General features: G+C 33.2%; 1 protein-coding gene across 5 annotated transcripts; it reads right to left on the reverse strand.

Moving 5' to 3' along the window:
* Nucleotides 1–129: 129 nt before the first annotated feature.
* On the reverse strand, nucleotides 130–25,221 carry LOC147405529 (uncharacterized). Of its 5 annotated transcripts, none has more exons than XM_086433284.1 (16): nucleotides 24,741–25,219; nucleotides 24,539–24,636; nucleotides 21,237–24,357; nucleotides 20,291–20,391; nucleotides 18,820–18,970; nucleotides 18,578–18,607; nucleotides 17,293–17,327; nucleotides 15,608–15,626; nucleotides 15,118–15,156; nucleotides 11,467–11,501; nucleotides 11,194–11,289; nucleotides 9,750–9,779; nucleotides 9,256–9,294; nucleotides 6,806–6,835; nucleotides 6,306–6,344; nucleotides 130–4,846 (listed from the first exon to the last, which is right to left on the reverse strand). In XM_086433284.1, the coding sequence occupies exons 5-16, from the start codon at nucleotides 18,892–18,894 to the stop codon at nucleotides 4,768–4,770; spliced, it is 546 nt and encodes a 181-aa protein (XP_086289410.1). In that variant the 5' UTR covers nucleotides 18,895–18,970; nucleotides 20,291–20,391; nucleotides 21,237–24,357; nucleotides 24,539–24,636; nucleotides 24,741–25,219; the 3' UTR covers nucleotides 130–4,767. The 5 variants fall into 5 exon arrangements, 4 of the variants coding, with proteins under 4 accessions (XP_086289410.1, XP_086289411.1, XP_086289412.1 ...); XM_086433285.1 differs by having other exon boundaries at nucleotides 21,425–24,357; nucleotides 24,741–25,218; XM_086433286.1 differs by having other exon boundaries at nucleotides 130–4,839; nucleotides 18,820–24,357; nucleotides 24,741–25,220.
* Nucleotides 25,222–26,309: the final 1,088 nt, after the last annotated feature.

Consider the following 26,309-nt stretch of genomic DNA (forward strand, 5'->3'; position numbering starts at 1 on the left):
TCGGTATCGCAACTAAACGAGACCAACTCACAAAATCATTTTTTGACCGAGTTTTAGGACTGATATTCATTTTTTTGAGTTGTCTCACGAGACGTCTCAAATGTATCAAAAAACTCGTCCGAGATGACTCGGTATCAGGCCTGGACGAGACGAGACGTGAAAACGAGTTTAAAAACCAATTTAAAGCTGGCCTAGTTACACTAACCAAACCTGGTCCAATCTGGGTTGATTCGGAACAAAATACTGCACTTTACGAGGATTAGTGGGGCCACTTAAATATTTTACGTACCCACTCACTCGTACACACCTAAAAAGTAAAGATTCTCAATGCACAGTCCTTCAACTATACCAAATGAAATAAAAGTTATTCTCTATGCACCCACCCGTGGATCGTTTACCTAAATCCTAAAACGACCAAAAACCCCAAAGCATCTCATCCCTCTCAACGCTCTCAATTACCTAAACTCTCTCTCTTCTCTTCATATGTGTTGTCTTTTTCATTGTTGCAGTTACATTACCTCACAATGTAAGTTAATTTATAGTTTTTCTAAAAATTAAACGGTCTTTAATTTTTTTTTTTTTTAAATCTCTAAATTTATTATAACATTCTAAATTAGTTGAATGGTAAGGAGTCTAAATGGTGAATTCAACATGATTGTTGAATTTTCGTTAGATTTCATTACTCTATGTGATATAATCATCATTTTAGGTCTATTCGATAATCCAATGCCAAACCCAGGGACGGATTTAGAGTGGGGGCTGTGGGGGCACTTGCCCCTCACAAGAATTTTCAAAATCTATGGATTAGTGAGCTATTGCGACAGATTTTAACAGTGAATAAAAAAAAATTGTTACTATTGCCCCCCACAACTACTTTTTTCCACTCTTAGTTGTCCTCACAAAAAAATTTATACTATTGGTTGCCCCCACATGGGCAAAATCCTGGTTCTAACCCTGGCCAAACAGTCTATAATACTTTCGGTAGGCACCTACCGAGTGGTAATTAAAAGTTTTGTTATGTGCCTACTGGGTGTTTGTTAAAATACACGGCATGTGTATACCAAATGTATCATTCAATTTTCAGTATGTAACTACCAACTATATGTGAAGACACTCGGTACTAACATACCAATTGGTATAACAAACAAAATGTTTTTTTGTTGTTGGTGGTGGTGTGTGTGCGTGTGTGTAGGGATTGTGTCAGACAAACCGCTTCCAATTGAAGTCGTCGTCAACAAACGAGGTCTGAACCAAAAGCTTCAAGTGCAGTCGATAATGCGAGACCCTCTAGAAATATTGAGAAAGAATCGGAAACACTCACAATTTTTCCCAATGGGACAAAGGTATCCGTAATGTACCTTCAATTATTAATGGTTTTGGACAATGTGAACAAGTACGCCTGGGGATAGGTGTACTTGCGTTCATGCACTGTCAATTACGATACCCCTCAAGAGCAAGTGTTTATCTATTTGGCCTAAAAATTATTCTATATAGCATCAAATATCAACTATTTTGAGTTCGGACTACAACAAATCAAATTTGTGACTCAAAAGAAGTGCCAATCTATACGCACTTTACAACCTCAAGCAAAATGTGTGATCGAGATGTCAGGGAAAACATAGATTTACTAGGGATCAATACTATTTCTTAGATAGTTAGATTTCTAGGTGCAGCAAATGTCGGTTCCAAACAAATTTAAAAAAATCTACGAGAAACGAACATAAGCTCAAATTCGTTGCCATCGTTGATAGAGAGCTGGATATCTTTCCCTCAAACCTTCTGGAATACTTTTTATGCCCACCAACTCCATGTACATTATGTTGATCTATAAATGATGTATATATTACGCACTCGGATGATTACTTGAGACTTGTTCGTTTTCACAACTTTTATATAATTGTTTTGTGTATAAACCATCTACTTGAGACATAGATTGTAATTAAAATGCAATGATGCAAAAATCAACAATGCTCAATGAGATCCATAGTAGATTATGTTTATGAAATTTTTGGATACGGAGGGGGTGTACCTGCAATAGCAGTCTAGTGCCATACGACATAAGCTCAATGGTCCACTAAGCAACTGAGTTAACATGTGTAAAACATTAATCAGTTAATATTATTAATCATTCTAAATTGCAAAATTGGCCAAGCCATAAAACTGCTGCACACATCTCTGTCGCTTTTGAGATGTTGGCCATAGAATGGGAACCTTAAAACACCTCCACTGAAGCAAATTTGCACCATAGACTGCCTGATGTAAGAGATGGTCGAATGGTAAAATTTATCTTTGCCAAGGAGAAGACGTGGCTTCGATTCCCGCTATCCGCCTATGGTGAAGTAATGTAATAGGATAAATGATTTGGTATAGTATAGTTGACCATGATAGGGTAGTGGTTCTATCTTCCCCCTTGTTTTCCTCCCGTCCCAAAAGAAAAACAACAGTAAGAAATTACTAGTTAAGAGAGGCATACCTAAAATTTGTTTGACAAAAACAAACAAAAAAAAAATGATATTGCGGAAACAGGATTTGAATACATGAAGAGCCAAGGAATCCCTTAGATATGATGCAAAATGGATTTTGTTCTATCGTTGATCAGAGATTTCTATATGAAAAATACGAATCGGAGTTTGAAGAAGGGGAAGGAGAAGGAGCCCTCGACCCGCAACAGATAGAGGAGGATTTATTCAATCACATAGTTTGGGCTCCTAGACTATGGCGCCCTTGTGGCAATCTATTTGATTGTATTATTGTCATATGAACAGATATATATTTGTAAAATGTAACCAAAATATACCATAAAGACATGGCTTGCACAAAATTTATTGGAGCAAGGAGTTACTGCTGATGAAGGTGATGACTGGGGCTTGTAATCTTATGTTTTAAGGACACTCGCAACCCTTTTTTTTTATCAGTGACACTCGCAACTCTATCAGTGAAATATAGACAAGTTGAATGGGCATCAAATTTAAACCAATTTAATAATGCATAAAATGCTAGATGAGCAGTGTCCTTTTTGTGGCTGTTGTATGGTACAAAATTTGGAACAGTAAGGGGTTTAGAATAGACTAAATGCGGAAAAATGAGCATAACTGAATCATCACACATTTTTCATTTTAAGGCATATTGGTATTGCAGTGTCACCGAAATACAATTTAAAATGCCAACTAATATCATCAATAGTGTCCGAGAACGTACATACCTTGGGAAATATTAGAATGAGCAAGAAATTGACTGAGAGAGATCTGCATTTGGTAATTACAGAAATCTGTAACCCTGGTTCATTAGAGTCGTAGGTATGATGTTCTGCATGCTGAGATACCTCTGCTTGTATGGGGGGGAGACCATACGGTCCCCTCATTTAACACTTATTGACTTACGAAGCTCCCATATTTTATAGCAAATCAAAACCGTAGGCTGCCTTAGTTTTCCATCATTTTTTAGGCCATTGAGCTTCTACTTTTACCTTCTAGTCGACTAAATTACTCTCAAGAATTGTTTTTTCTCTCATTCTTCTTTTCCATTGCCCGAAGAGTTCCATTTACATAAGATTGCCCTCTCGCATCCTCCTGAATAATACAAAGAAGATCACTTGGGAAATCATTTGGATACAAGATAATCTCTCTTAAGGAGGATTTAAAGGACGCCAAGAAATCCCCAACCCTATTTATTGGCTACTCTGTAAGAAAAAAAAAATTACATTCCCCAAACATAGTGCTCAGTCCTTTGAACTCTTTGACTTCTATAGCAAGCAGCCCTCCAAGGAGTGGAGCATTGACCATTAATTAATACATTGGATAGCTATGAGGGGATCTAAAAAAGTTCTGACATTGTTAATCCCATTTCTTTGAGCAAGCAACAGACCCTTGTTAATAGGATTCTAGTTCATGCATGAGGATTGTACTTCCATTGGTGCACCCAGCCAAAGCCACTAAAGCTTCACCTTGACAGTCCTTGATGATTGCCCCCACTCTTCCCAACCCCCTTCTTCCTTGAGTAAGCCATCAGTGTTGATGCAAAACATCCCAACATTAGGAGGGTTCCATCGATAGGCAATTGGAGCTTTAGCCTCAAAGATCACTGAAATGTTTCTTGAACGGCAGAAGTTCCTGTTGACTGTGTTTCAGGAATAATCTTACTTCTTACACCCCCTCAATAACAGAGGAAAGGATGGCTTCAGCTGGAGAGAAATTACTTTGGAATGTACGCCTATACCTTTCACTCCAAATATATTATTGACAAAGGCAATGAAGAATATTTTTTTTAATTTATTGGACCACACCATGACCTTGGACTTCTTGAAGTAGCCAGTCTACATTTCTTGTTGCCAGTTTGAAGAGTATCTACTAATAAGGGATCGACGATTGAGGAGGTTTCTCCAAATTTTCCTTGCAAAGAAGAACTCCATGAAAATATGGTCTTCATTCTCTTTGTCTTTATGGCAGAATGAAACATTTCGAATTGTTGATAGCCTTATCTTGAGTCTTCAAGGCTTTAGAGAACTTCCTCTTACCATGCCGTCCCATTTAACCTTCGTTAAGTTCTGTTGCAATGCCAAGAAGGCTGATTTGCCAAAGCCTGCTTAGATTTTCAGTTTGTTGCAAGGAGTGGGTTCAATCTAGAGTCGTATCTCAGATTTTCTTGGAAGTTGTCCTTCAGGAGACCATTTGGATGCCAAGGGTCATCCTTTCCCTATTTGGTGGGTAATCAGAGCTAATGCAACACTTGCTACGTTGAGAATTTTTGTTTCCAGGCCCATGAACAGTCCTAAGGCACTTTCATTGTCCAAAAATGATTTATCCTTGATGGGGGTAGCTTGCACTCAATTACTCCAAAGGTCTGAATCCTTACATTCCATGCATTTTAAGGCATATTGAATCATAATGTCACCAAAACACAGATCGAAGTACAAAATACCATAAAAGAACTACGAACTGGTCTAATCAATAATGTCAAAATGTGCATAAACTTTCAAAAGGTCAAAAGAAATAAGCAATCAACTAGAAGGGTTTAGTTATAGTAGACAAGCTGAATAAAGCAATCGACTAAGAAACAATCCAAAAGTACATTCCTCGTGTCAAACTCTGACAGTTGTAACAGTTATCACTGAAACATAGACAAGCTGAATAACACAACCTATGATGAATTATAGACAGAATTCAAAATGATCATTGCTAGATTGTGACTGGTGCATGGTGAAAAATTTATCAACACTCAGTAATTTATTATTGGGGGGATGAACATTACTGAATCATTACATACTATGCATTTTAAGGCATATTTGACTTCTAGGCTTACAGAGAGCTCCTGCTTCTTATAGAGCATCCAAAATTGTAGGCATCCTGAAACTTCAAATAATTGCAATTCTTGCGACGCTCACCTCCTTTTAATTAATTTTCTTTTTCTATAAAGGTTGTCAACTAAATTCTTCTGATTACTTATCAATAATATTTTTAAACATTGTTTCAAGTAGAGTAATAACAAGGATCCAAGCAATGGAAAAATTGAGATTTTGAAGGAAAAACATGATCAATTAAAGAAAAGCTGGAAAGAAAATGAATCATCAAAAACATCCAAAATTACACTTTTTTGTTATTTACAATGAGTATTTATACAATTTTATTTACTATCGACAATCTTTTGAGTCTTCCTTTCATTATTTTAGAATCTTCAACTTGAGAATACAACTTCTAAGACGATGCCTCAGTGAAAAGTTTAGGGAAAGTAATTTTAGTTGATTTAAGCATATTTTTCTAGAAGTTTTATAAAGTCTTTACTTGTTTAATTTTGATTGGGATAAAAATAAGTAGTAACTCAGCATTGGTTGTATTTTTTTAATACTATAAAGCTGTACCTATTCTGTCGATCACTATCCCCAATAAATGGAATGGGAAAGAAATGTTGCCCACCAGTATAAAATTTATGCCATCAGTTCATCTAAGACTTTTAGGCATGGCTCGAGAAAAAAGAAAATTGAGGAACAATATTCATTGAGTCGATCCAAAAGTTCCAGGGTAAGGATTTTATGATGATGAAGAAGACAACGATAATGATGATGATGTTCAAGTAAAATATTGACCAAGATCCAAGTTACAACAACTTCAGATAATCTAATAGTATGTATGGGAAACATGATCAATATAAAGAAAAACTAAAAATATTTCAGATAAAAAAGTTGGAATTATATGCAGTGGCTTTCATATCCAACAGTTCACATGTGTAAAATAACCTTTGGAAGTTCAAACATAAACCATCTAACATCATTATGAATCTCATATCATATGGCATAAGCTAGGTGGTCTTACCTGACTGCAACTGGGAAAGAACAATTCACATGTGCAACCCTTGTAAGTTCAAACATCAACCAGTTAACATGTGTAACACAACTCAATAAACTTCAAACATCAACCAATTTAAATGCCAAAATTGGCCTAGTCCATGAGTTGGGCACATTTTTTAAGCTCTAGGAGTTGGCCAACATAATTTAAAATCTCATATCGATTTGGTATTTCAATTTTTTCAAAAGCCGAAATGATACCAAAACATTCGATACATATGATATCTTAAATTAAGGTTTAAAATAAGTCTTTCACAAAAAATTGTGGTCAAGGGGAATGTCATCAGTTTGAAAACACAGGGCATCTCAAATGTTTATCAAAACAGGTGGTATTATTATCTATGTAACCCAGTCTTCCATAGAAGACCAAGGTCAAGGGCAAGTCATCCGTTGACAACAGGTTCAAATTTTTCATTTTTTCAAAAAAGGAAAAAAATAATAATAAATCAAAGAGCTTCAAGAACTTACCACGAACATCGGCACGAATCCGTAGGAATTCTGGTAAGCAGGGAAAATGACATAAATGAAGAAATACAAACTAGTCTCATCAATAATGTACAGATGTACATAAGCTTTGAAAAGGTTAAAAGAAATAAATAATTGACTCAAAGAGATAAATATATGATTGGGAGATAGAAAGCATGTTAACTCTAGTGATTCAGAGGTTAGCGGGGTAAAATAAAGGAAAAGAGTTGATTTAAGCATATTCTTCATGAAGTTTTATAAAGTTTTTTACTTGTTTAATTTTGATTGGGATAAAAATAAGTAGTAACTCAGCATCGGTTGTATTTTTTTATTACTAAAAAAGCTGAACCTATTCCGTCGATCGCAATCCCCAATAAATTGAATGGGAGAGAAGTGTTGACCACCATTATAAAATTTATGACATCAGTTCATCTAAGGCTTTTAGGCATGGCTCGAGACAAAAGAAAATTGAGGAACAATATTCATTGAGTCGATCCTAAAGTTCCAGGGTAAGGATTTTATGATGATGAAGAAGACAACGACAATGATGATGATGAAACAACGATGATGAAATGAATGATGAATGACAAGGTTCATCATCCTCGAAAACCTGTCGTGGAAATTTTATGTCACTAAACGAATCTTGTTCCTTTATTCTATTTTGTCCAAAGCCACACTCTTCAATTATTTTACAATGAGCTTTTATATAATTTCACTACTTCAATCAAATTTCTTTTGGATCTTCCACACATGATTTAGAACCTACAACTTGTATATCTCATCTAACTAGGGGAACAGTAATAGATATTTCTTTAATGTGCCCAAACAATCTCAATTGACTCTCTTAGTTTATCACCCATTGGTGCTACTCTTACATTTTCTTGTTTCTAATTTAATGTTGTCTACAATGATATAGTTTAAGACTAAAAGTATGAGAGTTTCATAAACGTAAAAGTTACACATTCTTAGTTGGTCAAATATATGGGATGTAGGTTATAGTTGTAAGGAAGTGGTTCATTTCTATGTTTTATTGATTAGGTTGGTTTTAACATTCTTCTTTTAATGTTTTGGTGCATTTTCTCAATTTACATGTAGATTTCTTCATTCCTACCTATATTTTGTTTTTAACATTGTTAATAAGAAGTCTAGCCTTGTATTCGTTATCCCATATTTTAATAAAGGATGAATGTCTTAAAGCTGACAACTTATTGAAAATGCCAAATCATTTCACATGAGTAAAGAAGCATTTCATCATGTAATAAAGGATAAGGCTACGACAATTGAAATCAAGACAAAATATGAAGTGTGTATAGATTTTGAAATCATCATAAACTAAAACATAAAAAATAAAGCTCAATGGTAAACCAAACAAAAGAGTTTTGCTTCCTCTAGTCATTTGTTTGAAATTGAGTAGCCTCCTTCATGTCTTACGCTGTTACACGTTAGGAAACTTTTGTGGGGTCAGGGCATGCGACCGTAAGGACTACTAGTCCTATCCTAGAAGGGCATAGGATAACTCTACAATATCATAAATCAAAATTAAATAATTAAATCACAAAATGGTATTATAATTAAAGACTACTATAATGCCAAAATTAATATGCGCATAGAGATTTTGAAATCATCATCAGCCAAGTATCAAAAATAAATAAACAAAATTATAAAATGGTGAAAATTCAAAGAAAGACAACTAACCGTTTGATGACATGAGAGTGTATGCTCAAGAAAACATATAGAACAATTGTGTTGAGTTCAGGGATAAATTCAGGACTATCTAAAATGATGTCTAATAGGGCACCATTTATTGTATGATTGAAAAAGAGGCAATTTTGGGTTATATATTAGTTGAACCCTAGTTGAAAGTAGCTAACAACTAAGAATATGTAAACCAAATAGAAAAAGAAGAATAATATTTTTCATTGTGATGCTCCTTTCCAGAACTAAAAATATTTTCAAACACAGTTTCAAGTAAACCAATGACCAGAATCCCAGCTACGCCAATAATTTGGAAGAGAAATATGATTAGTCTAAAGAAAAACTAGAAACGAAACGAAACATCAAAAAAGGAAGGTAGTCCTTTTATAAGAAAAGTCATGACAAAGATTTGGAATCAGAAGTTGAAATTAAATGACAAGTTATTACTAAAGTAGTTTATCATCTAAAGTTTATGATGCAACAGCACAGTCAATTTAACAAGGGATATTCATCAAACACAATGTTCAAGTAAAATATTGACCACGATCCAAGCTACAACAACTTCAAATAATCTAATAGTATGTATGGGAAACATGATCAATCTAAAGAAAATCTGAAAATATTTCATATCAAAAACTTGGAATTATATGCATTGGCTTTCATATCCAACAGTTCACATGTGCAAAACAGCCCTTGAAAGTTCAAACATAAACAATCTAACATCATTATATCATATGGCATAAGTTAGGTGGTCTTACCTAACTGCAACTGGGAAAGAACAATTCACATGTGCAACCCTTGAAAGTTCAAACATCAACCAGTTAACATGTGTAGCACAACTCAGTAAACTTCAAACATCAACCAATTTAAATGCCAAAATTGGCCAAGTCCATGAGTATGGCACATTTTTTAACCTCTAAGGAGTTGGCCAACATGATTTAAAATCTCAAATCGATTTGGTGTTTCGATTTTTTCGAAAGCCGAAATGATACCAAAACATTCGATATAGATGATATCATAAATTAAGGTTTTAAAATAAGTCTTTCACAGAAACTATGGTCAAGGGGAATGTCATAAGTTTGAAAACACAAGGCATCTCAAATATTTACCAAAACAAGGGGTATTATCTATGTAACCCGTCTTCCATAGAAGACCAAGGTCAAGGGCAAGTCATCCGTTGACAACAGATTCAAATTTTTCATTTTTTCAGAAACGGAAAAAAAAAATAAATCAAAGAGCTTAAAGAACTTACCTCGAACATCGGCACGAATCCGTAGGAATTCTGGTAAGCAGGGAAAATGACATAAATGAAGAAATACAAACTAGTCTCATCAATAATGTCTAGACGTACATAAGCTTTGAAAAGGTTAAAAGAAATAAGCAATTGACTAAAAGAGATAAATATATGATTGGGAGATAGAAAGCATCTTAACTCTAGTGATTAAGAGGTTAGCGGGGTAAAATAAAGGAAAAGTGTTGATTTAAGCATATTCTTCTAGAAGTTTAATAAAGTTTTTACTTGTTTAATATTGATTGGGATAAAAATAAGTAGTACCTCAGAAACGGTTGCATTTTTTTATTACTACATGGCTGAACCTATTCCGTCGATCGCAATCCCCAATAAATGGAAGGGGAAAGAAATGTTGCCCACCAGTATAAAATTTATGCCATCAGTTCGTCTAAGGCTATTAGGCATGGCTCAATACAAAAGAAAATCTAGGAACAATATTCATTGAGTCAATCCTAAAGTTCCAGGGTAAGGATTTTATGATGATGAAGAAGACAACGACAATGATGATGATGACACAACGATGATGACAATGAATGATGACAGTATGATGAATGATGAATGACGAGGTTCATCATCATCGAAAACCTATCCTGGAGATTTTGTATCACTAAACGAATCTTGTTCCTTTATTCTATTTTGCCTATAGCCACGCTTTTCAATTATTTTAAGAGTTTTTATATAATTTCACTGCCTCAATCAACTTTCTTTTGGATCTTCCATACATGTTTTAGAACCTTCAACTTGTATATTCCATCTAATTAGGGAAAGGGCTGTAATTGATCTTTCTTTAATGCGTCCAAACCATTTCAATTGACTCTCTTAGGTTATCGCCTATTGGAGCTACTCTTACATTTTTTTGTTTCTAATTTCATCTTATCTACAATGATATAGTTTAAGATTAAAAGTATGAGAGTTTCATAGACGTAAAAGTTACACATTCTTAGTTGATCAAATATATGGGATGTAGGTTATAGTTGTAAGGAAGTGGTTCATTTCTATGTTTTATTGATTCGGTTGGTTTTAACATTCCTCTTTTAATGTTTTGGTGGATTTACTCAATTTACATGTAGATTTCTTCATTCCGCCAATGATTTATTTTAGGCATTGTTAATGAGAAGTCTAGCCTTGTATTCGTTATCCCATATTTGAATAAAGGATGAATTTCTTAAAGCTGACAACTTATTGAAAATGCCAAATCATTTCACATGAGTAAAGAAGCATTTCATCATGTAATAGAGGATAAGGCTTCGACAATTGAAATCAAGACAAAATATGAAGTGTTTATAGATTTTGAAACAAGCATAAAGTAAAACATAAAAAATAAAGCTCAATGGTAAAACAAACAGAAGAGATTTGCATCCTCTAGTCGTGTGTTTGAAATTGAGTGGCCACCTTCATGTCTTACCCTGTTTCACGTTGGGATACTTTTTTGGGGTTAGGGCGTGCAACCGTAGGAATTACAAGTCCTATCCTAGAAGGGCTAGAAGGGCATAGGATAACTCTACAATATCATAAATCAAAATTAAATAATTAAATCACAAAATGGTATTATAATGAAAGACTACTATAATGCCAAAATTAATATGTGCATAGAGATTTTGAAATCATCAGTAGCCATGTTTCAAAAATAAATAAAAAAAATTATAAAATGGTAAGAATAAAAAGAAAAACAACTAACCTTTTGATGGCACGAAAGTGTATGCTCATGAAAACCTATAAAAGAATTGTGTTGAGTTCAGGGATAAATTCAGGACAATCTCAAATGATGTCTAATTGGGAACCATTTATTGTATGATTGAAAAAGAGGCAATTTTAGGTTATATGTTAGTTGAACCATAGTTGAAAGTAGCTAACAACTAAGAATAAGTAAACCAAATAGAAAAAGAAGAATTATATTTTCATTGCGATGCTCCTTTCCATAACTAAATTCTTTTGGTTATTTTTCATTGAATATTTTCAAACACAGTTTCAAGTAAACCAATGACCAGAATCCAAGCTACGCCAGTAATTTGCAAGAGAAATATGATCAATCTAAAGAAAAACTAGAAAGGAAACGAAACATCAAAAAAGAAAGGTAGTCCGTTTATAATAAAAGTCACCATAAAGATTTGGATTCAGAAGTTGAAATTAAATGACAAGTTATTACTAAAGTAGTTTATCATCTAAAGTTTATGATGCAACGGCACAGTCGGTTTAACAAGGGATATTCATCAAACACTATGTTCAAGTAAAATATTGACCACGATCCAAGCTACAACTTTAGATAATCTAATAGTATGTAAAGGAAACATGATCAAACTAAAGAAAAACTGAAAATATTTCAGATCAAAAACTTGGAATTATATGCATTGGCTTTCATATCCAACAGTTCACATGTGTAAAACAACTCTTGAAAGTTCAAACATAAACCATCTAACATCATTATGAGTCTCATATCATATGGCATAAGCTATGTGGTCTTACCTGACTGCAACTGGGAAAGAACAATTCACATGTGCAATCCTTGAAAGTTCACACATCAACCAGTTAACATGTGTAGCACAACTCAATAAACTTCAAGCATCAACCAATTTAAATGCCAAAATTGGACAAGTCCATGAGTTGGGCACATTTTTAAGCTCTAAGGAGTTGGCTAGCATGATTTAAATTCTCATATCGATTTGGTGTTTCGATTTTTTCAAAAGTCGAAATGATACGAAAACATTCGATACATATGATATCATAAATTAAGGTTTTAAAATAAGTCTTTCATAGAAAACTAGGTCAAGGGGAATGTCATCAGTTTGAAAACACAGAGCATCTCAAATATTTACCAAAACAAGGGGTATTATCTATGTAACCCAGTCTTCCTTAGAAGATCAAGGGCAAGTCATCCGTTGACAATGACATATATGAAGAAATACAAACTAGTCTCATCAATAATGTCTAGACATACATAAGCTTTGAAAAGGTTAAAAGAAATAAGCAATTGACTAGAAGAGATAAATATATGATTGGGAGATAGAAATCATGTTAACTCTAGTGATTAAGAGGTTAGCGGGGGAAAATAAAGGAAAAGTGTTCATTTAAGCAAATTCTTCTAGAAGTATTATAAAGTTTTGACTTGTTTAATTTTGATTGGGATAAAAATATGTAGTAACTCAGCATCGGTTGTATTTGTTTTTTTACTACAAAGCTGAACCTATTCCGTCGATCGCAATCCCCAATAAATGAAATGTTACCCACCAATATAAAATTTATGTCATCAGTTCATCTAAGGCTTTTAGGCATGGCTCGAGAAAAAAGAAAATCTCGAAACAGTATTCATTGAGTCGATCCTAAAGTTCTAGGGTAAGGATTTTATGATGATGAAGAAGACAACGATAATGAGGATGATGAAACAACGATGATGACAATGAATGATGATAGTGTGATGAATGATGAAAGACGAGGTTCATCATCATCGAAAACCTATCCTTGAGATTTTGTGTCACTAAACCAATCTTTTTCCTTTATTCTATTTTGTCCAAAGCCACGCTCTTCAATTATTTTAAAATGAGTTTTTATATAATTTCACTACCTCGATCAAATTTCTTTTGTATCTTCCACACATGATTTAGAACCTTCAACTTGTATATTCCATCTAATTAGGGAAGGGGCTGTAATTGATATTTCCTTAATGCGCACAAACCATCTCAATTAACTCTCTTAGTTTATCGCTTATTGGAGCTACTCTTACACTTTCTTGTTTCTAATTTCATCTTGTCTACAATGATATAGTTTAAGATTAAAAGTATGAGAGTTTTGGAAAAGTAAAAAGCTACACATTCTTAGTTGGTCAAATATATGGGATGTAGGTTATAGTTGTAAGGAAGTGGTTCATTTCTATGTTTTATTGATTAGGATGGTTTTAAAATTCTTCTTTTAATGTTCTAGTGCATTTTCTCAATTTACATGCAGATTTCTTCATTCTTACCTATGATGTGTTTTTAGCATTGTTAATGAAAAGGCTAGCCTTGTATTCGTTATCCAAGATTTGAATAAAGGATGAATTTCTTAAAGCTGACAACTTTATTGAAAATGCCAAATCATTTCACATGAGTAAAGAAGCATTTCATCATGTCATATAGGATAAGGCTTCCATAATAGAAATCAAGACCAAAATATGATGTGTGTATAAATTTTGAAATCATCATAAAGTAAAAGATGAAAAATAAAGCTCAATGGTAAAACAACCAGAAGAGATTTGCTTCCTCTAGTCGTGTGTTTGAAATTGAGTGGCCACCTTCATGTCTTACCCTGTTACACGTTGGGAAACTTTTGTGGGGTCGGGGCGTGCGACCGTAGGGATTACTAGTCCTATCCTAGAAGGGCATAGGATAACTCTACAGTATCATAAATCATAATTAAATAATTAAATCACAAAATGGTATTATAATGAAAGACTACTATAATGCCAAAATTAATATGTGCATAGAGATTTTGAAATCATCATTAGCCAAGTATCAAATATAAATAAACAAAATTATAAAATGGTAAGAATACAAAGAAAGATAACTAACCTTTTGATGGCATGAAAGTGTATGCTCATGAAAACCTATAGAAGAATTATGTTGAGTTCAGGGATAAATTCAGGACTATCTCAAATGTTGTCTAATTGGGCACCATTTATTGTATGATTGAAAAAGAGGCAATTTTGGGTTATATGTTTGTTGAACCATAGTTGAAAGTAGCTAACAACTAAGAATAAGTAAACCAAACAGAAAAAGTAGAATTATATTTTTCATTGTGATGCTCCTTTCCAGAACTAAATTCTTTTGTTTATTTTTCATTGAATATTTTCAAACACAGTTTCAAGTAAACCAATGACCAGAATCCCAGCTACGCCAATAATTTGCAAGAGAAATATGATCCATCTAAAGAAAAACTAGAAAGGAAACGAAACATCAAAAAAGAAAGGTAGTCCGTTTATAATAAAAGTCACCATAAAGATTTGGATTCAGAAGTTGAAATTAAATGACAAGTTATTACTAAAGTAGTTTATCATCTAAAGTTTATGATGCAACAGCACAGTCAGTTTAACAAGGGATATTCATCAAACACTATGTACAAGTAAAATATTGACCAAGATCCAAGTTACATCAACTTCAGATAATCTAATAGTATGTATGGGAAACATGATCAATCTAAAGAAAAACTGAAAATATTTAAAATCAAAAAGTTGGAATTATATGCAGTGGCTTTCATATCCAACAGTTCACATGTGTAAGCCACCCTTGAAAGTTCAAACATAAACCTTCTAACATCATTATGAGTCTAATATCATATGGCATAAACTAAGTGGTCTTACCTGACTGGAACTGAGAAAGAACAATTCACATGTGCAACCCTTGAAAGTTCAAACATCAACCAGTTAGCATGTGTATCACAACTCAGTAAACTTCAAACATCAACCAATTTAAATGCCAAAATTGGCTAAGTCCATGAGTTCGGAACATTTTTTAAGCTCCAAGGAGTTGGCCAGCATGATTTAAAATCTCATATCGATTTGGTGTTTCGATTTTTTCAAAAGTCGAAATGATACCAAAACATTCGATACATATGATATTTTAAATTATGGTTTTAAAATAAGTCTTTCAAAGAAAACTGTGGTCAAGGGTCATCAGTTTGAAAACACTAGGCATCTCAAATATTTACTTTTATTATCTATGTAACCCAGTCTTCCATAGCAGACCAAGGTCAAGGGCAAGTCCTCTGTTGACAACAGTTTCAAATTTTTCGTTTTTTCAAAAATAGAAAAAATAATAATAATAATAAATCAAAAAGCTTGAAGAACTTACCTCGAACATTGGCACGAATCTGGAGGAATTTTGGTAAGCACGGAAAATGACATAAATGAAGAAATACAAACTAGTCTCATCAATAATGTCCAGACGTACATAAGCTTTGAAAAGGTTAAAAGAAATAAGCAATTGACTCAAAGAGATAAATATATGATTGGGAGATAGAAAGCATGTTAACTCTTGTGATTAAGAGGTTAGCGGGGGAAAATAAAGGAAAAGTGTTCATTGAAGGATATTCTTCTAGAAGTTTTATAAAATTTTTTCTTGTTTAATATTGATTGGGATAAAAATAAGTAGTAACTCAACATCGGTTTTATTTTTTTATTACTACAAAGTTGAACCTATTCCGTCGATCGCAATCCCCAATAAATGGAATGGAAAAGAAATGTTGCACACCAATATAAAATTTATGCCATCAGTTCATCTAAGGCTTTTAGGCATGGCTCGAGACAAAAGAAAATTGAGGAACAATATTCATTGAGTCGATCCTAAAGTTCCAGGGTAAGGATTTTATGATGATGAAGAAGACAACGACAATGATGATGATGAAACAACGATGATGACAATGAATGATGACAGTGTGATGAATGATGAATGATGAGGTTCATCATCATCGAAAACTTATCCTGGAGATTTTGTGTCACTAAACGAATCTTGTTCCTTTATTCTATTTTGTCCAAAGCCACGCTCTTTCACTACCACAATCAACTTTCTTTTGGATCTTCCACACATGATTTAGAACCTTCAACTTGTATATTCCATCTAATTAGGGAAGGGGCTGTAATTGATCTTTCTTTAATGTGCCCAAACCATCTCTATTGACTCTCTTTGTTTATCGCCTATTGGAGCTACTCTTACATTTTCTTGTTTCTAATTTCATCTTGTCTACAATGATATAGTTTAAGATTAAAAGTATGAGAGTTTCGGAAAAGTAAAAGTTACACATTCTTAGTTGGTCAAATATATGGGATGTAGGTTATAGTTGTAAGGAAGTGGTTCATTTCTATGTTTTATTGATTAGGTTGGTTTTAACATTCTTCTTTTAATGTTTTGGTGGATTTTCTCAATTTACATGTAGATTTCTTCATTCCTACCTATGATTTGTTTTTAGCATTGTTAATGAGAAGTCTAGCCTTGTATGAAAATCTATCCTAGATTTGAATAAAATATGAATTTTCTTAAAGCTGACAACTTATTGAAAATGCCAAATCATTTCACATGAGTAAAGAAGCATTTCATCATGTAATATAGGATAAGGCTTCCACAATAGAAATCAAGACCAAAATATGATGTGTGTATCGATTTTCAAATCATCATAAAGTAAAAAATAAAAAATAAAGCTCAATGGTAAAACAAACAAAAGAGATTTGCTTCCTCTAGTCGTGTGTTTGAAATGGAGTGGTCAACTTCATGTATTATCCTGTTACACGATGAGAAACTTTTGTGGGGTCGGGACGTGCTACCGTAGGGACTACTAGTCCTATTCTAGAAGGGCATAGGATAACTCTACAATATCATAAATCAAAATTAAATAATTAAATCACATATGGTATTATAACGAAAGACTACTATAATGCCAAAATTAATATGTGCGTAGAGATTTTGAAATTATCATTAGCCAAGTATCAATAATACATAAACAAAATTTTAAAATGGTAAGAATACAAAGAAAGACAACTAACCTTTTGATGGCATGAAAGTGTATGCTCATGAAAACCTATAGAAGAATTGTGTTGAGTTCAGGGATAAATTCAGGACTATCTCAAATGATGTCTAATTGGGCACCATTTATTGTATGATTGAAAACAAGGCAATTTTGGGTTATATATTAGTTGAACCATAGTTGAAAGTAGCTAACAACTAAGAATAAGTAAACCAAATAGAAAAAAAAAAAGAATTATATTTTTCATTGTGATTCTCTTTTCCATAAATAAATTCTTTTGGTTATTTTTCATTGAATATTTTCAAACACAGTTTCAAGTAAACCAATGACCAGAATCCAAGCGACGCTAATAATGTGCAAGAAAAATATGATCAATCTAAAATCTAGAAAGGAAACGAAACATCAAAAAAGAAAGGTAGTCCTTTTACAAAAAAAGTCACCATAAAGATTTGGATTCAGAAGTTGAAATTAAATGACAAGTTATTACTAAAGTAGTTTATCATCTAAAGTTTATGCTGCAACAACACAGTCAGTTTAACATGGGATATTCATCAAACGCTATGTTCAAGTAAAATATTGGCCAAGATCCAAGCTACAACAACTTCAGATAATCTAATAGTATGTAGGGGAAACATGATCAATCTAAAGAAAAACTGAAAATATTTAAAATCAAAAAGTTGGAATTATATGCAGTGGCTTTCATATCCTACAGTTCACATGTGTAAAAGAACCCTTGAAAGTTCAAACATATATCATCTAACATCATTATGAGTCTCATATCATATGGCATAAGCTAGGTGGTCTTACCTGACTGCAACTGGGAAAGAACAATTCACATGTGTAACCCTTCTAAGTTCAAACATCAACCAGTTAATATGTGTAACACATCTCAATAAATTTCAAACATCAACCAATTTAAATGCCAAAATTGGCCAAGTCCATGAGTTGGGCACATTTTTTAAGCTCTAAGGAGTTGGCCAACATGATTTAAAATCTCATATCGATTTGGTGTTTCGATTTTTTCAAAAGCCGAAATGATACCAAAACATTCGATACATATGATATCTTAAATTAAGGTTTTAAAATAAGTCTTTCATAGAAAACTGTGGTCAAGGGGAATGTCATCAGTTTGAAAACACAGGGCATCTCAAATATTTACCAAAACAAGGGGTATTATCTATGTAACCCAGTCTTCCATAGAAGACCAAGGTCAAGGGCAAGTCATCCGTTGACAACAGGTTCAAATTTTTCGTTTTTTCATAAACAGAAAAAAAATAATAAATCAAAGAGCTTGAATAACTTACCTCAAACATCGGCACGAATCCGGAGGAATTCTGGTAAGCAGGGAAAATGACATAAATGAAGAAATACAAACTAGTCTCATCAATAATGTCCAGACGTACATAAGATTTGAAAAGATTAAAAGAAATAAGCAATTGACTAAAAGAGATAAATATATGATTGGGAGATAGAAAGCATGTTAACTCTAGTGATTCAGAGGTTAGCGGGGAAAAATAAAGGAAAAGAAGTGAACCAAACAAAGTACCTTTCTGGGGAGAATAGCAACATCTCTGCTTGTGAGTCTCAATGGACTGGCTCCCACCCTAGGTGCAACGCACATTGTGACTAAAGTTTCTAGCCCAAGCTTCTACAACACTTACGGTTGTACCTTCTTCACTGCGTCATCTCCATCCTCCCTAATGAAATAGATCACCCAAGTCCATAAGGACTACAAACAAAATATAATTAAAAAAATAAAAATAGACCAAATTTTAAGATGGAATTTTTTTCTTCCGTTATGTTGGCAGAATTGATGAATATCAAAACATTAAACAAGTTTTCTGAAATGCTAATTATTATGATGTAGCACAATGAAACTGAAACCAGATACTCAATATTCATATCATTGATAATATCATCAATTGAAAAAACAATCATCATGAACTTTTGTTTATGGACAAAGAGAATCACGCTGGTGTGAATCACCTTCTAATTCATTGTTTTATTGCTAAAGAGGTGTGGACCCACTTCTCTATCCTCGAAATTTATAGAAATCTCCGTTTTTCAGTAATTACATTCTTAAGTCTTGCTAGATTGAGGCTGGTGCATGGTGCAGTTATTATTAAAAATTCAGTAATTTATTGGGAGGGAATGAACATAACTGAATCCTTACAGATTGTGCATTTTAAGGCGTATTTGAATGGTAGTATCACTAAAATACAGTTCTAACTTCAAAATAAAATAAAAGAGGACATGTAAACTAATATCATTTTAATCTCTGAAAGGGTAAGAATGAACAATCTAAAACATAATTGAATTATTACAGACTATGCATTTTAAGGCATATTTGAATTGTAGTATCATTGAAATACGGTTCAAACTTCAAAGTAAAATAAAAGAATGTCAAACTAATATCATTTTAGTCTTTTGAAAAGGTTAAAATGAGCAATCTGCATTTAAATCTTTGCACCCAGAACCTTGGTTGGTTGGTTAGTACTTATTGGCCTTACAAAGCTCCTAGTTTTATTACAACACATCCAAAATCATTGGCAGCCTGAGCCATCCATTATACTTTGGGAACATTGGGCCTCCTAGTTTTACGAACACAAAATCGTTGGCAGCCTGAACTATCCATTATACTTTGGGACCCATTGGGCTCTTACACTTTATCTTGATGTTGGATGAATTATTCAAAGATTTATATTTTTTCTCAGTAAGGTTACTTATTATAGTAGACTCAGGGAATATGAACATAACTGAATACATGCACACTATGCATTTTAAGGCAAATTTGAATTGTAGTGTCACGGAAATACAGTTCGAAATTCAAAATAACATAAGAGAAGAAATAGATAATACAAACTAATATCACTAAAAAGTTAAAATAAACAAGAAATCGACTAACAGAGGCCTGCATCTGAATCTTTATGCACCCAGAACCCTGGTTAGCACTTTCAAAATAACATAAGAGAAGAAATACAAACTAATATAATTAATAATACCCAAATATAATATACCTTTGAAAAAAAAATAAACAAGAAATTGACTAACAGAGGCCTGCATTTGAATCTTTATGCACCCATTAACCATGGATATCACTTCCTGGCCTACAGAGCTCCTGTTTTTACAGAATATTCAAAATGGCAGCTTTCAGATAATTGCACTTCTTGTGATGCTCATCTTTTACAGTAAAAAATTTCTATCAAGGTTACACAACAAAATTCTTATGATTGTCTTCCATGAATATTTTCAAACATCGTTTCAAGTAAAGTAATGTCCAGGATTCAAAGCTATGGAAATGTCAAATAATCTAGTAGTTTTAAAGGAAAAACATGGTCAATCTAAAGAAGAAACTGGAAAGAAAGTGAAACATCAAAAATGAAAATAGACCATTTTCAAGGAAAGTCAATGCAAACATTTAGATTCAAAAAAATTGAAATTATAAGACGAGATATTACTAAAGCAGTTTATATCATGTAAAATTCATGAATGAAACAATAAGGGATGTTTATCAAACAATAAGTTAGTCTAACTATAAGGGATGTTTATCAAACACAGTTTCAAATAGTATGGGTGACATGTTCAACTCCAAGCATCAAACCTCTTCCCCTCACATCAACCCCAAGAATTATGAGAATTAAATTCATCAACTAGAAGATTCTAACAGAAAAGAACTAAAAAATAGAACCAATGAGAGTCCATAAAACCTCTTTTTTACAAGAAAAATATCATAAAATTGATAAACCCTGATAGTATCCCCTAGACATTGGTCATGAAACTACATATGTTAACATATCTCTGACCATTTTTATCATTGCAAATTGATGCTAATGTCATGTAAATGCATATAAAAATGCAAATTGGCAAGCATACTGCTTTCATGAATTTTATGCATGGTTGCATAATTTTAAATGAGGATTCATAACATATCTTCGCATATTATAAAGGGACTGGCTTTTATACTTTTCCTTGAGGGAAGTGAGACCTCTTTCAGATGAGACACCACAACAAATGCATTCTGCTGGAATTTTGTACATGGTTTCATAGCGGTAAATGAGGATTTTTTTTTTTCTCTCATAAATAGCATGACCTGCTGCAGAATATACAGGATTTCCACCAAATGTATTGAAGTAATTGTTATGGGTCAAGACCTGAGCAATCTCAGGAGTGGTAACCAATGTACCAATGGGAACACCATTTTACCAATGCCCTGAAGACATAACAGAAAGAAACAAGTCAAACACCTGAAAGGAACTTCCGAAGCACAGCACAACATTGTAACAAATGGGCAAAGTTGTTATTTGGAGTCAAACAAGGTTCTAATAGTTTGTAGGGGAAACATGATCAATCTAATGAAAAGCTGGAAAGAAATTGAAACATCACAAAAGAAAAAGAGTTTAAGGAAAGTCACTGTGAACAATTTGATTTAGAAAGTTCGAATTAAAGGACAAGTTCGCTAAAAGTAGTTTATCATGTAGAGTTAGTTCATGGATGCAACAGCAAAGTCAGTTTAACAAACAAGGATATTAAATCATTTTTAATAAATAAATAAAGCTTTTGATTTATAAACCCCCAAGCCAACACAGAAGAGCAAAACACATATAAATGAGAAGTTGGATGACACATTAATTCTTCTAAATTGTTCAAGTACCCAAATCAAGGGCAAGTTGGATTCCAACATTTCTGTTTGTTTTAAGACATCCTTGATGCAAATAATTGATTAAAATATGCCTACTGTATGAGCTCCTCCTTTTCCATCTGAAATTTCACCTATGGCACATATAAATTCATCATCATTGTTCAACAATACTTAGGTTTACGTAATTATACTGTTTAGTCCCATGAATCAAATTTTCATGGTCAACCAAATCTGACACTCGTGGGTTACGTAATTTATACTGTTTAATCCCATGAATCAAATTTTCATGGTCAACCAAATCTGGCACTCATGGGTACCCCCCGCAATAGATGCAACAGAGCTACTTACTTTCTTTATATAGAACTATTAAGTATTAGCCCAAATAGGGAACTAAACTGTTGTTGTCATCCAATAACCATATGAATTCAAAGAGACTACTTGAGAGTTGCATTCTAATAACCATATAGCAGAACTGGTTGGCTATTTGTGCACTAATAAGAGTTTCTCGAATCTATTCCTTTCTAGCTTTGATCTTGTCTACAATTTCATTTCTAATTTGATCTCGTCTACAATGATGACAGATGAGGTTGATTGAGATCACAACAAGTACAGAAGATTAAGAAGAAACAATGGTTATACATAAAAATTCAAAGAAAAAGTAGCCGTCGGATTGCCTAAACATCTTCAAGCTATTCTCATGAGATTCAACACCAACCACCATTGTTATATCTGCAATGACAATAGCTGCATGGTTAGACAAAAATTCAAAGAAAAAGTAGCCGTCAAATTGCCTAAACATTTTCAAGCTATTCTCGTGAGATTCAACACCAACCACCATCGTTATATCTGCAATGACAATAGCTGCATACCAAAAAAAAAAAAGTCGAGTAATGGATTTCAAATTTTAAAAAAAAAAAAAAAAAAAAAACCCCACATGCAGAAACAGATAATCAATATTGTCATCAAATGAGATTATCACTAAGAATTCCAAAAATTGGAGGATTGCAACTTTTTACCTTCATCATATAATGCTCCAATGTCAAGTTTACTTTTAAGTAAGGTCATTTTAGTTCATATAAGAAGATCAATTTAGAAGTTTAATAAAATTTTAAATTATTTAGTGATCATTAGGATCAGAAATAACTCAGAGTCTGTAGTATTTTTTTACCTTCATATGATGCTCCAATGTCAAGTTTACTTTTAGTAAGGTCATTTTAGTTCATATAAGAAGATCAGTTTAGAAGTTTAATAAAATTTTAAATTATTTAGTGATCATTAGGATCAGAAATAACTCAGAGTCTGTGTAGTATTTTTTTACCTTCATATGATGCTCCAATGTCAAGTTTACTTTTAGTAAGGTCATTTTAGTTCATATAAGAAGATCAGTTTAGAAGTTTAATAAAATTTTAAATTATTTAGTGATCATTAGGATCAGAAATAACTCAGAGTCTGTGTAGTATTTTTTTACACTACAAAGTCAACCCCAATCCATTGGTCCCAATCTTGAATAAAACAGGTAAGATGTGATGGCCAACCATAATAAAAATTAGAATCGTGATAACCTGACTACCCCAAGTGGAAAATTCAATCGACTACCCTGATGTGACAAGTTCAGGGACCGTATATCTGTGCTCCTCGGGATACACAGCTGCACTTCCTCATAAAAGTGTATCTCAAGGGGACCGTGTATCCCGAGGAGTGCAGATCTACAGTTCCCGAACTTGTCAAGTCAGGGTAGTCGATTGAGTATGCCGCGTGGGGTAGTCAGATTATCACAACTCTAAAAAGTATGTCACGAAACATGAATTTTATAATGCATTCAATCAGTTCATTTAGAACTAATAGGCATGGCTTGAGATAGAAATGAATTGAGGAACAAGATTCATTCAGTTAATCCCAATGTTTTGGGTAAGGATTTTATGATGATGATGATGACGACGATGACTACAATTATGATGATGACGACGACTACAATTATGATGATGATGACGACGACGACGGCTACAATTATGATGATGAAGACAACGATGATGATGAATGAATGATGAGGTTCATCGTCATCAAGGACATATCCCAAAGATTTGGGATCACTAAACAAATCTTGTTTCTTCATCAAATTCTGCCAAGAGCCATATCCTTTTGTTATCTTTTAAAATAAAAAAGATTTATATACTTAGGCAGAAAATCAATAAAAACTTGAGGTTCTTTGGCTCCTGGCCACTCTTCTATTTTCGGGTTTAAATATAACTAAGAAACTTCTATTAGGCTTAAATCTAGGGCTTTGATTAGTTTATGATATTTCTGGGTTCAACCAAAACAAACCATTTTAGAGTTCTCCAACTTCCCTTTTAAAAAATGGAGTATAAGCCCTCACTGTACCGGACGGAACATATCCTTCAATATTTTCTCATCATCTCTGCAAGTTACTCCACCTTAGAAGAAACCCTGAAATGTAACTGAAAATTAACTTAAAAGTATATAAATTTGAGGACAAATTTACATGGGATTATTATAGGATGAAATTTGGAAAAAGTTCAATTTTTTTTTATAGGTTTACCATTTCAATTTCAATTAGAACCATCAATTTACCGAATTTCTAAAATTATAAACAGAGTGAGAATCAAACCTTATCTCTCAGAAGATTTTGATTATCAATGTCCTGGATCGACCAATTCAGAGAAATATGCTTAACAAATTTCTTCCTCCTTCTGATCTCACTCATCTCTACTTGACCAATATAATTATAATTAGGTTTGAATCCAGAAACTTAACCTAAATTACTAAAACGCAGAAGATAAAGTAATGAAACTAGGAAACTTATACTAAACTAGATTCAGTGGAACTGAAATTGAAGAAGCTCTACGATCAATGATCAATGAGAAGCGAGTGCGAAGGAGCTCGAAAGAGACAATGTAATCGAGTTGCAGCCGAAGCATCGATAGTCTTCGGGAAGAAATTCCCTCAATGGATCTCACTGTACCTTCAATCTTGACACTCATCCCTCCAAATTCCTCCACCTTGGATGAAACCCTAGAAATCCTTCCTGCAGTTCTCGATCGAACTCACAAAATCTCCCTGTAAAATACCCTTTAACACTTATAGCCTTCTCTTCTCTTTTCTGAAACTCCTCAGAAACCTTTGTGCAGGAGAAATCTTCAATCAGAACTCGTTTGTCTGAAAAAATGGAGTCGAAATCGTCTCCATTGCGTCCTCTCTCTCTCTCTCTCCTGAGTTTTTCCTCGTTGAATTAAACGCTGAGTCGAAGGGGCCGCATATATAGAGAGAGAGAGATTTTAAAAAGCTTCGAATAAGTGGAGAGGCTCCATATTCTCGAACGGTCACATTTCAGACGGTTGACCCTGGTAAGTGGTTTAATATTTCCGAGTTACTCATTTTCTCAACGGTCATATTCTTGGACCGCCTGATCTCATTGAATCTAACGGTCAAAAGCTTGTTAATTTAAAACGGGCCTTCGCCCAATTTTCTGTTCGACCAACGCACTTGAATTCTCTTCAAATAGGAATATTCTTCACTATTATTTATTTATTTATTTAATAATGGGTCTAAGGGTGTCAATTGGTACACATTTACCCGCAACCAAAATCGAAAATCCCAATTTCGATTCTTTTTTTACTAGAACTTATTAGAACTCAGTCTAATATGAAACCGAACCAATAAGAATCGAAACCATTAGGTTCTATCCAATGGGTACACGGGACCAATTTATTTTTTATTTATTTTTACATTATACATGATTTAAGATTTTCTTATATTTTAAAATTAATATGTATTATATAAAGTTATTCAATTTTTCATATCAATTAAATATTGGAGTTTAAAATGAGTCATCTCTTCTTAAAGTTTATTACTTGTAAAGAAGATGTATTTTAATTTTTGAAAAAAAAATTATTAAATCATATTTTTAGTGGAACAAATTATAATCAAGTAATCAAGTTTATACTTTGTATATAATATGTTATTTTTAGAAGGAAATTTATTTTATTTTATAATGATTTTGAAACATTTTTTTCCCATTTGATCTTGAGAATCAGAACCGACAAGTACCCATGATTTTTGGTGGTTCCAATTCCACTTATCTTAGAACTAGAACCATAATCAAAAAAATATAGTGGTTTATGGTTCTAATTTTATTAGGAACCAATCCCATTGACACCCCTAAACGAGGCTTCGGACTAGGAGTGCCAATGGGTACTACCTGAATCCGATTAATCAATTTTGGGTCCATTATGAGAAACCCGATTAATTTTTGAGTCGGTTACGGGTAATCATTTTAAGGACCCATTAAGAGTCATGTATCCACCAGGTACCAATTGAGTACCCAATAGGTAAACGGGTAAATAGGGTGTTTTTTTAATTATTTAAGAGGATATTTATAT

This window comes from Akebia trifoliata, chromosome 3, assembly GCF_017979445.1.
Source record: "Akebia trifoliata isolate Shusen 1 chromosome 3, ASM1797944v1, whole genome shotgun sequence".
In the NCBI taxonomy this organism is placed as follows: domain Eukaryota; kingdom Viridiplantae; phylum Streptophyta; class Magnoliopsida; order Ranunculales; family Lardizabalaceae; genus Akebia; species Akebia trifoliata.

Excerpts from the sequence above, each read along its gene's own strand:
- LOC147405529 (XM_086433284.1), bottom strand. The coding sequence starts at position 18,894 with ATGTGCGTTGCACCTAGGGTGGGAGCCAGTCCATTGAGACTCACAAGC. Across the intron at positions 6,836-9,255 it reads TCTTTCCCAGTTGCAGTTAG|AATTCCTACGGATTCGTGCC; the intron begins GTAAGACCACCT and ends CCTGCTTACCAG. Across the intron at positions 4,847-6,305 it reads TCTTTCCCAGTTGCAGTCAG|GATTCAGACCTTTGGAGTAA; the intron begins GTAAGACCACCT and ends ATGGAATGTAAG.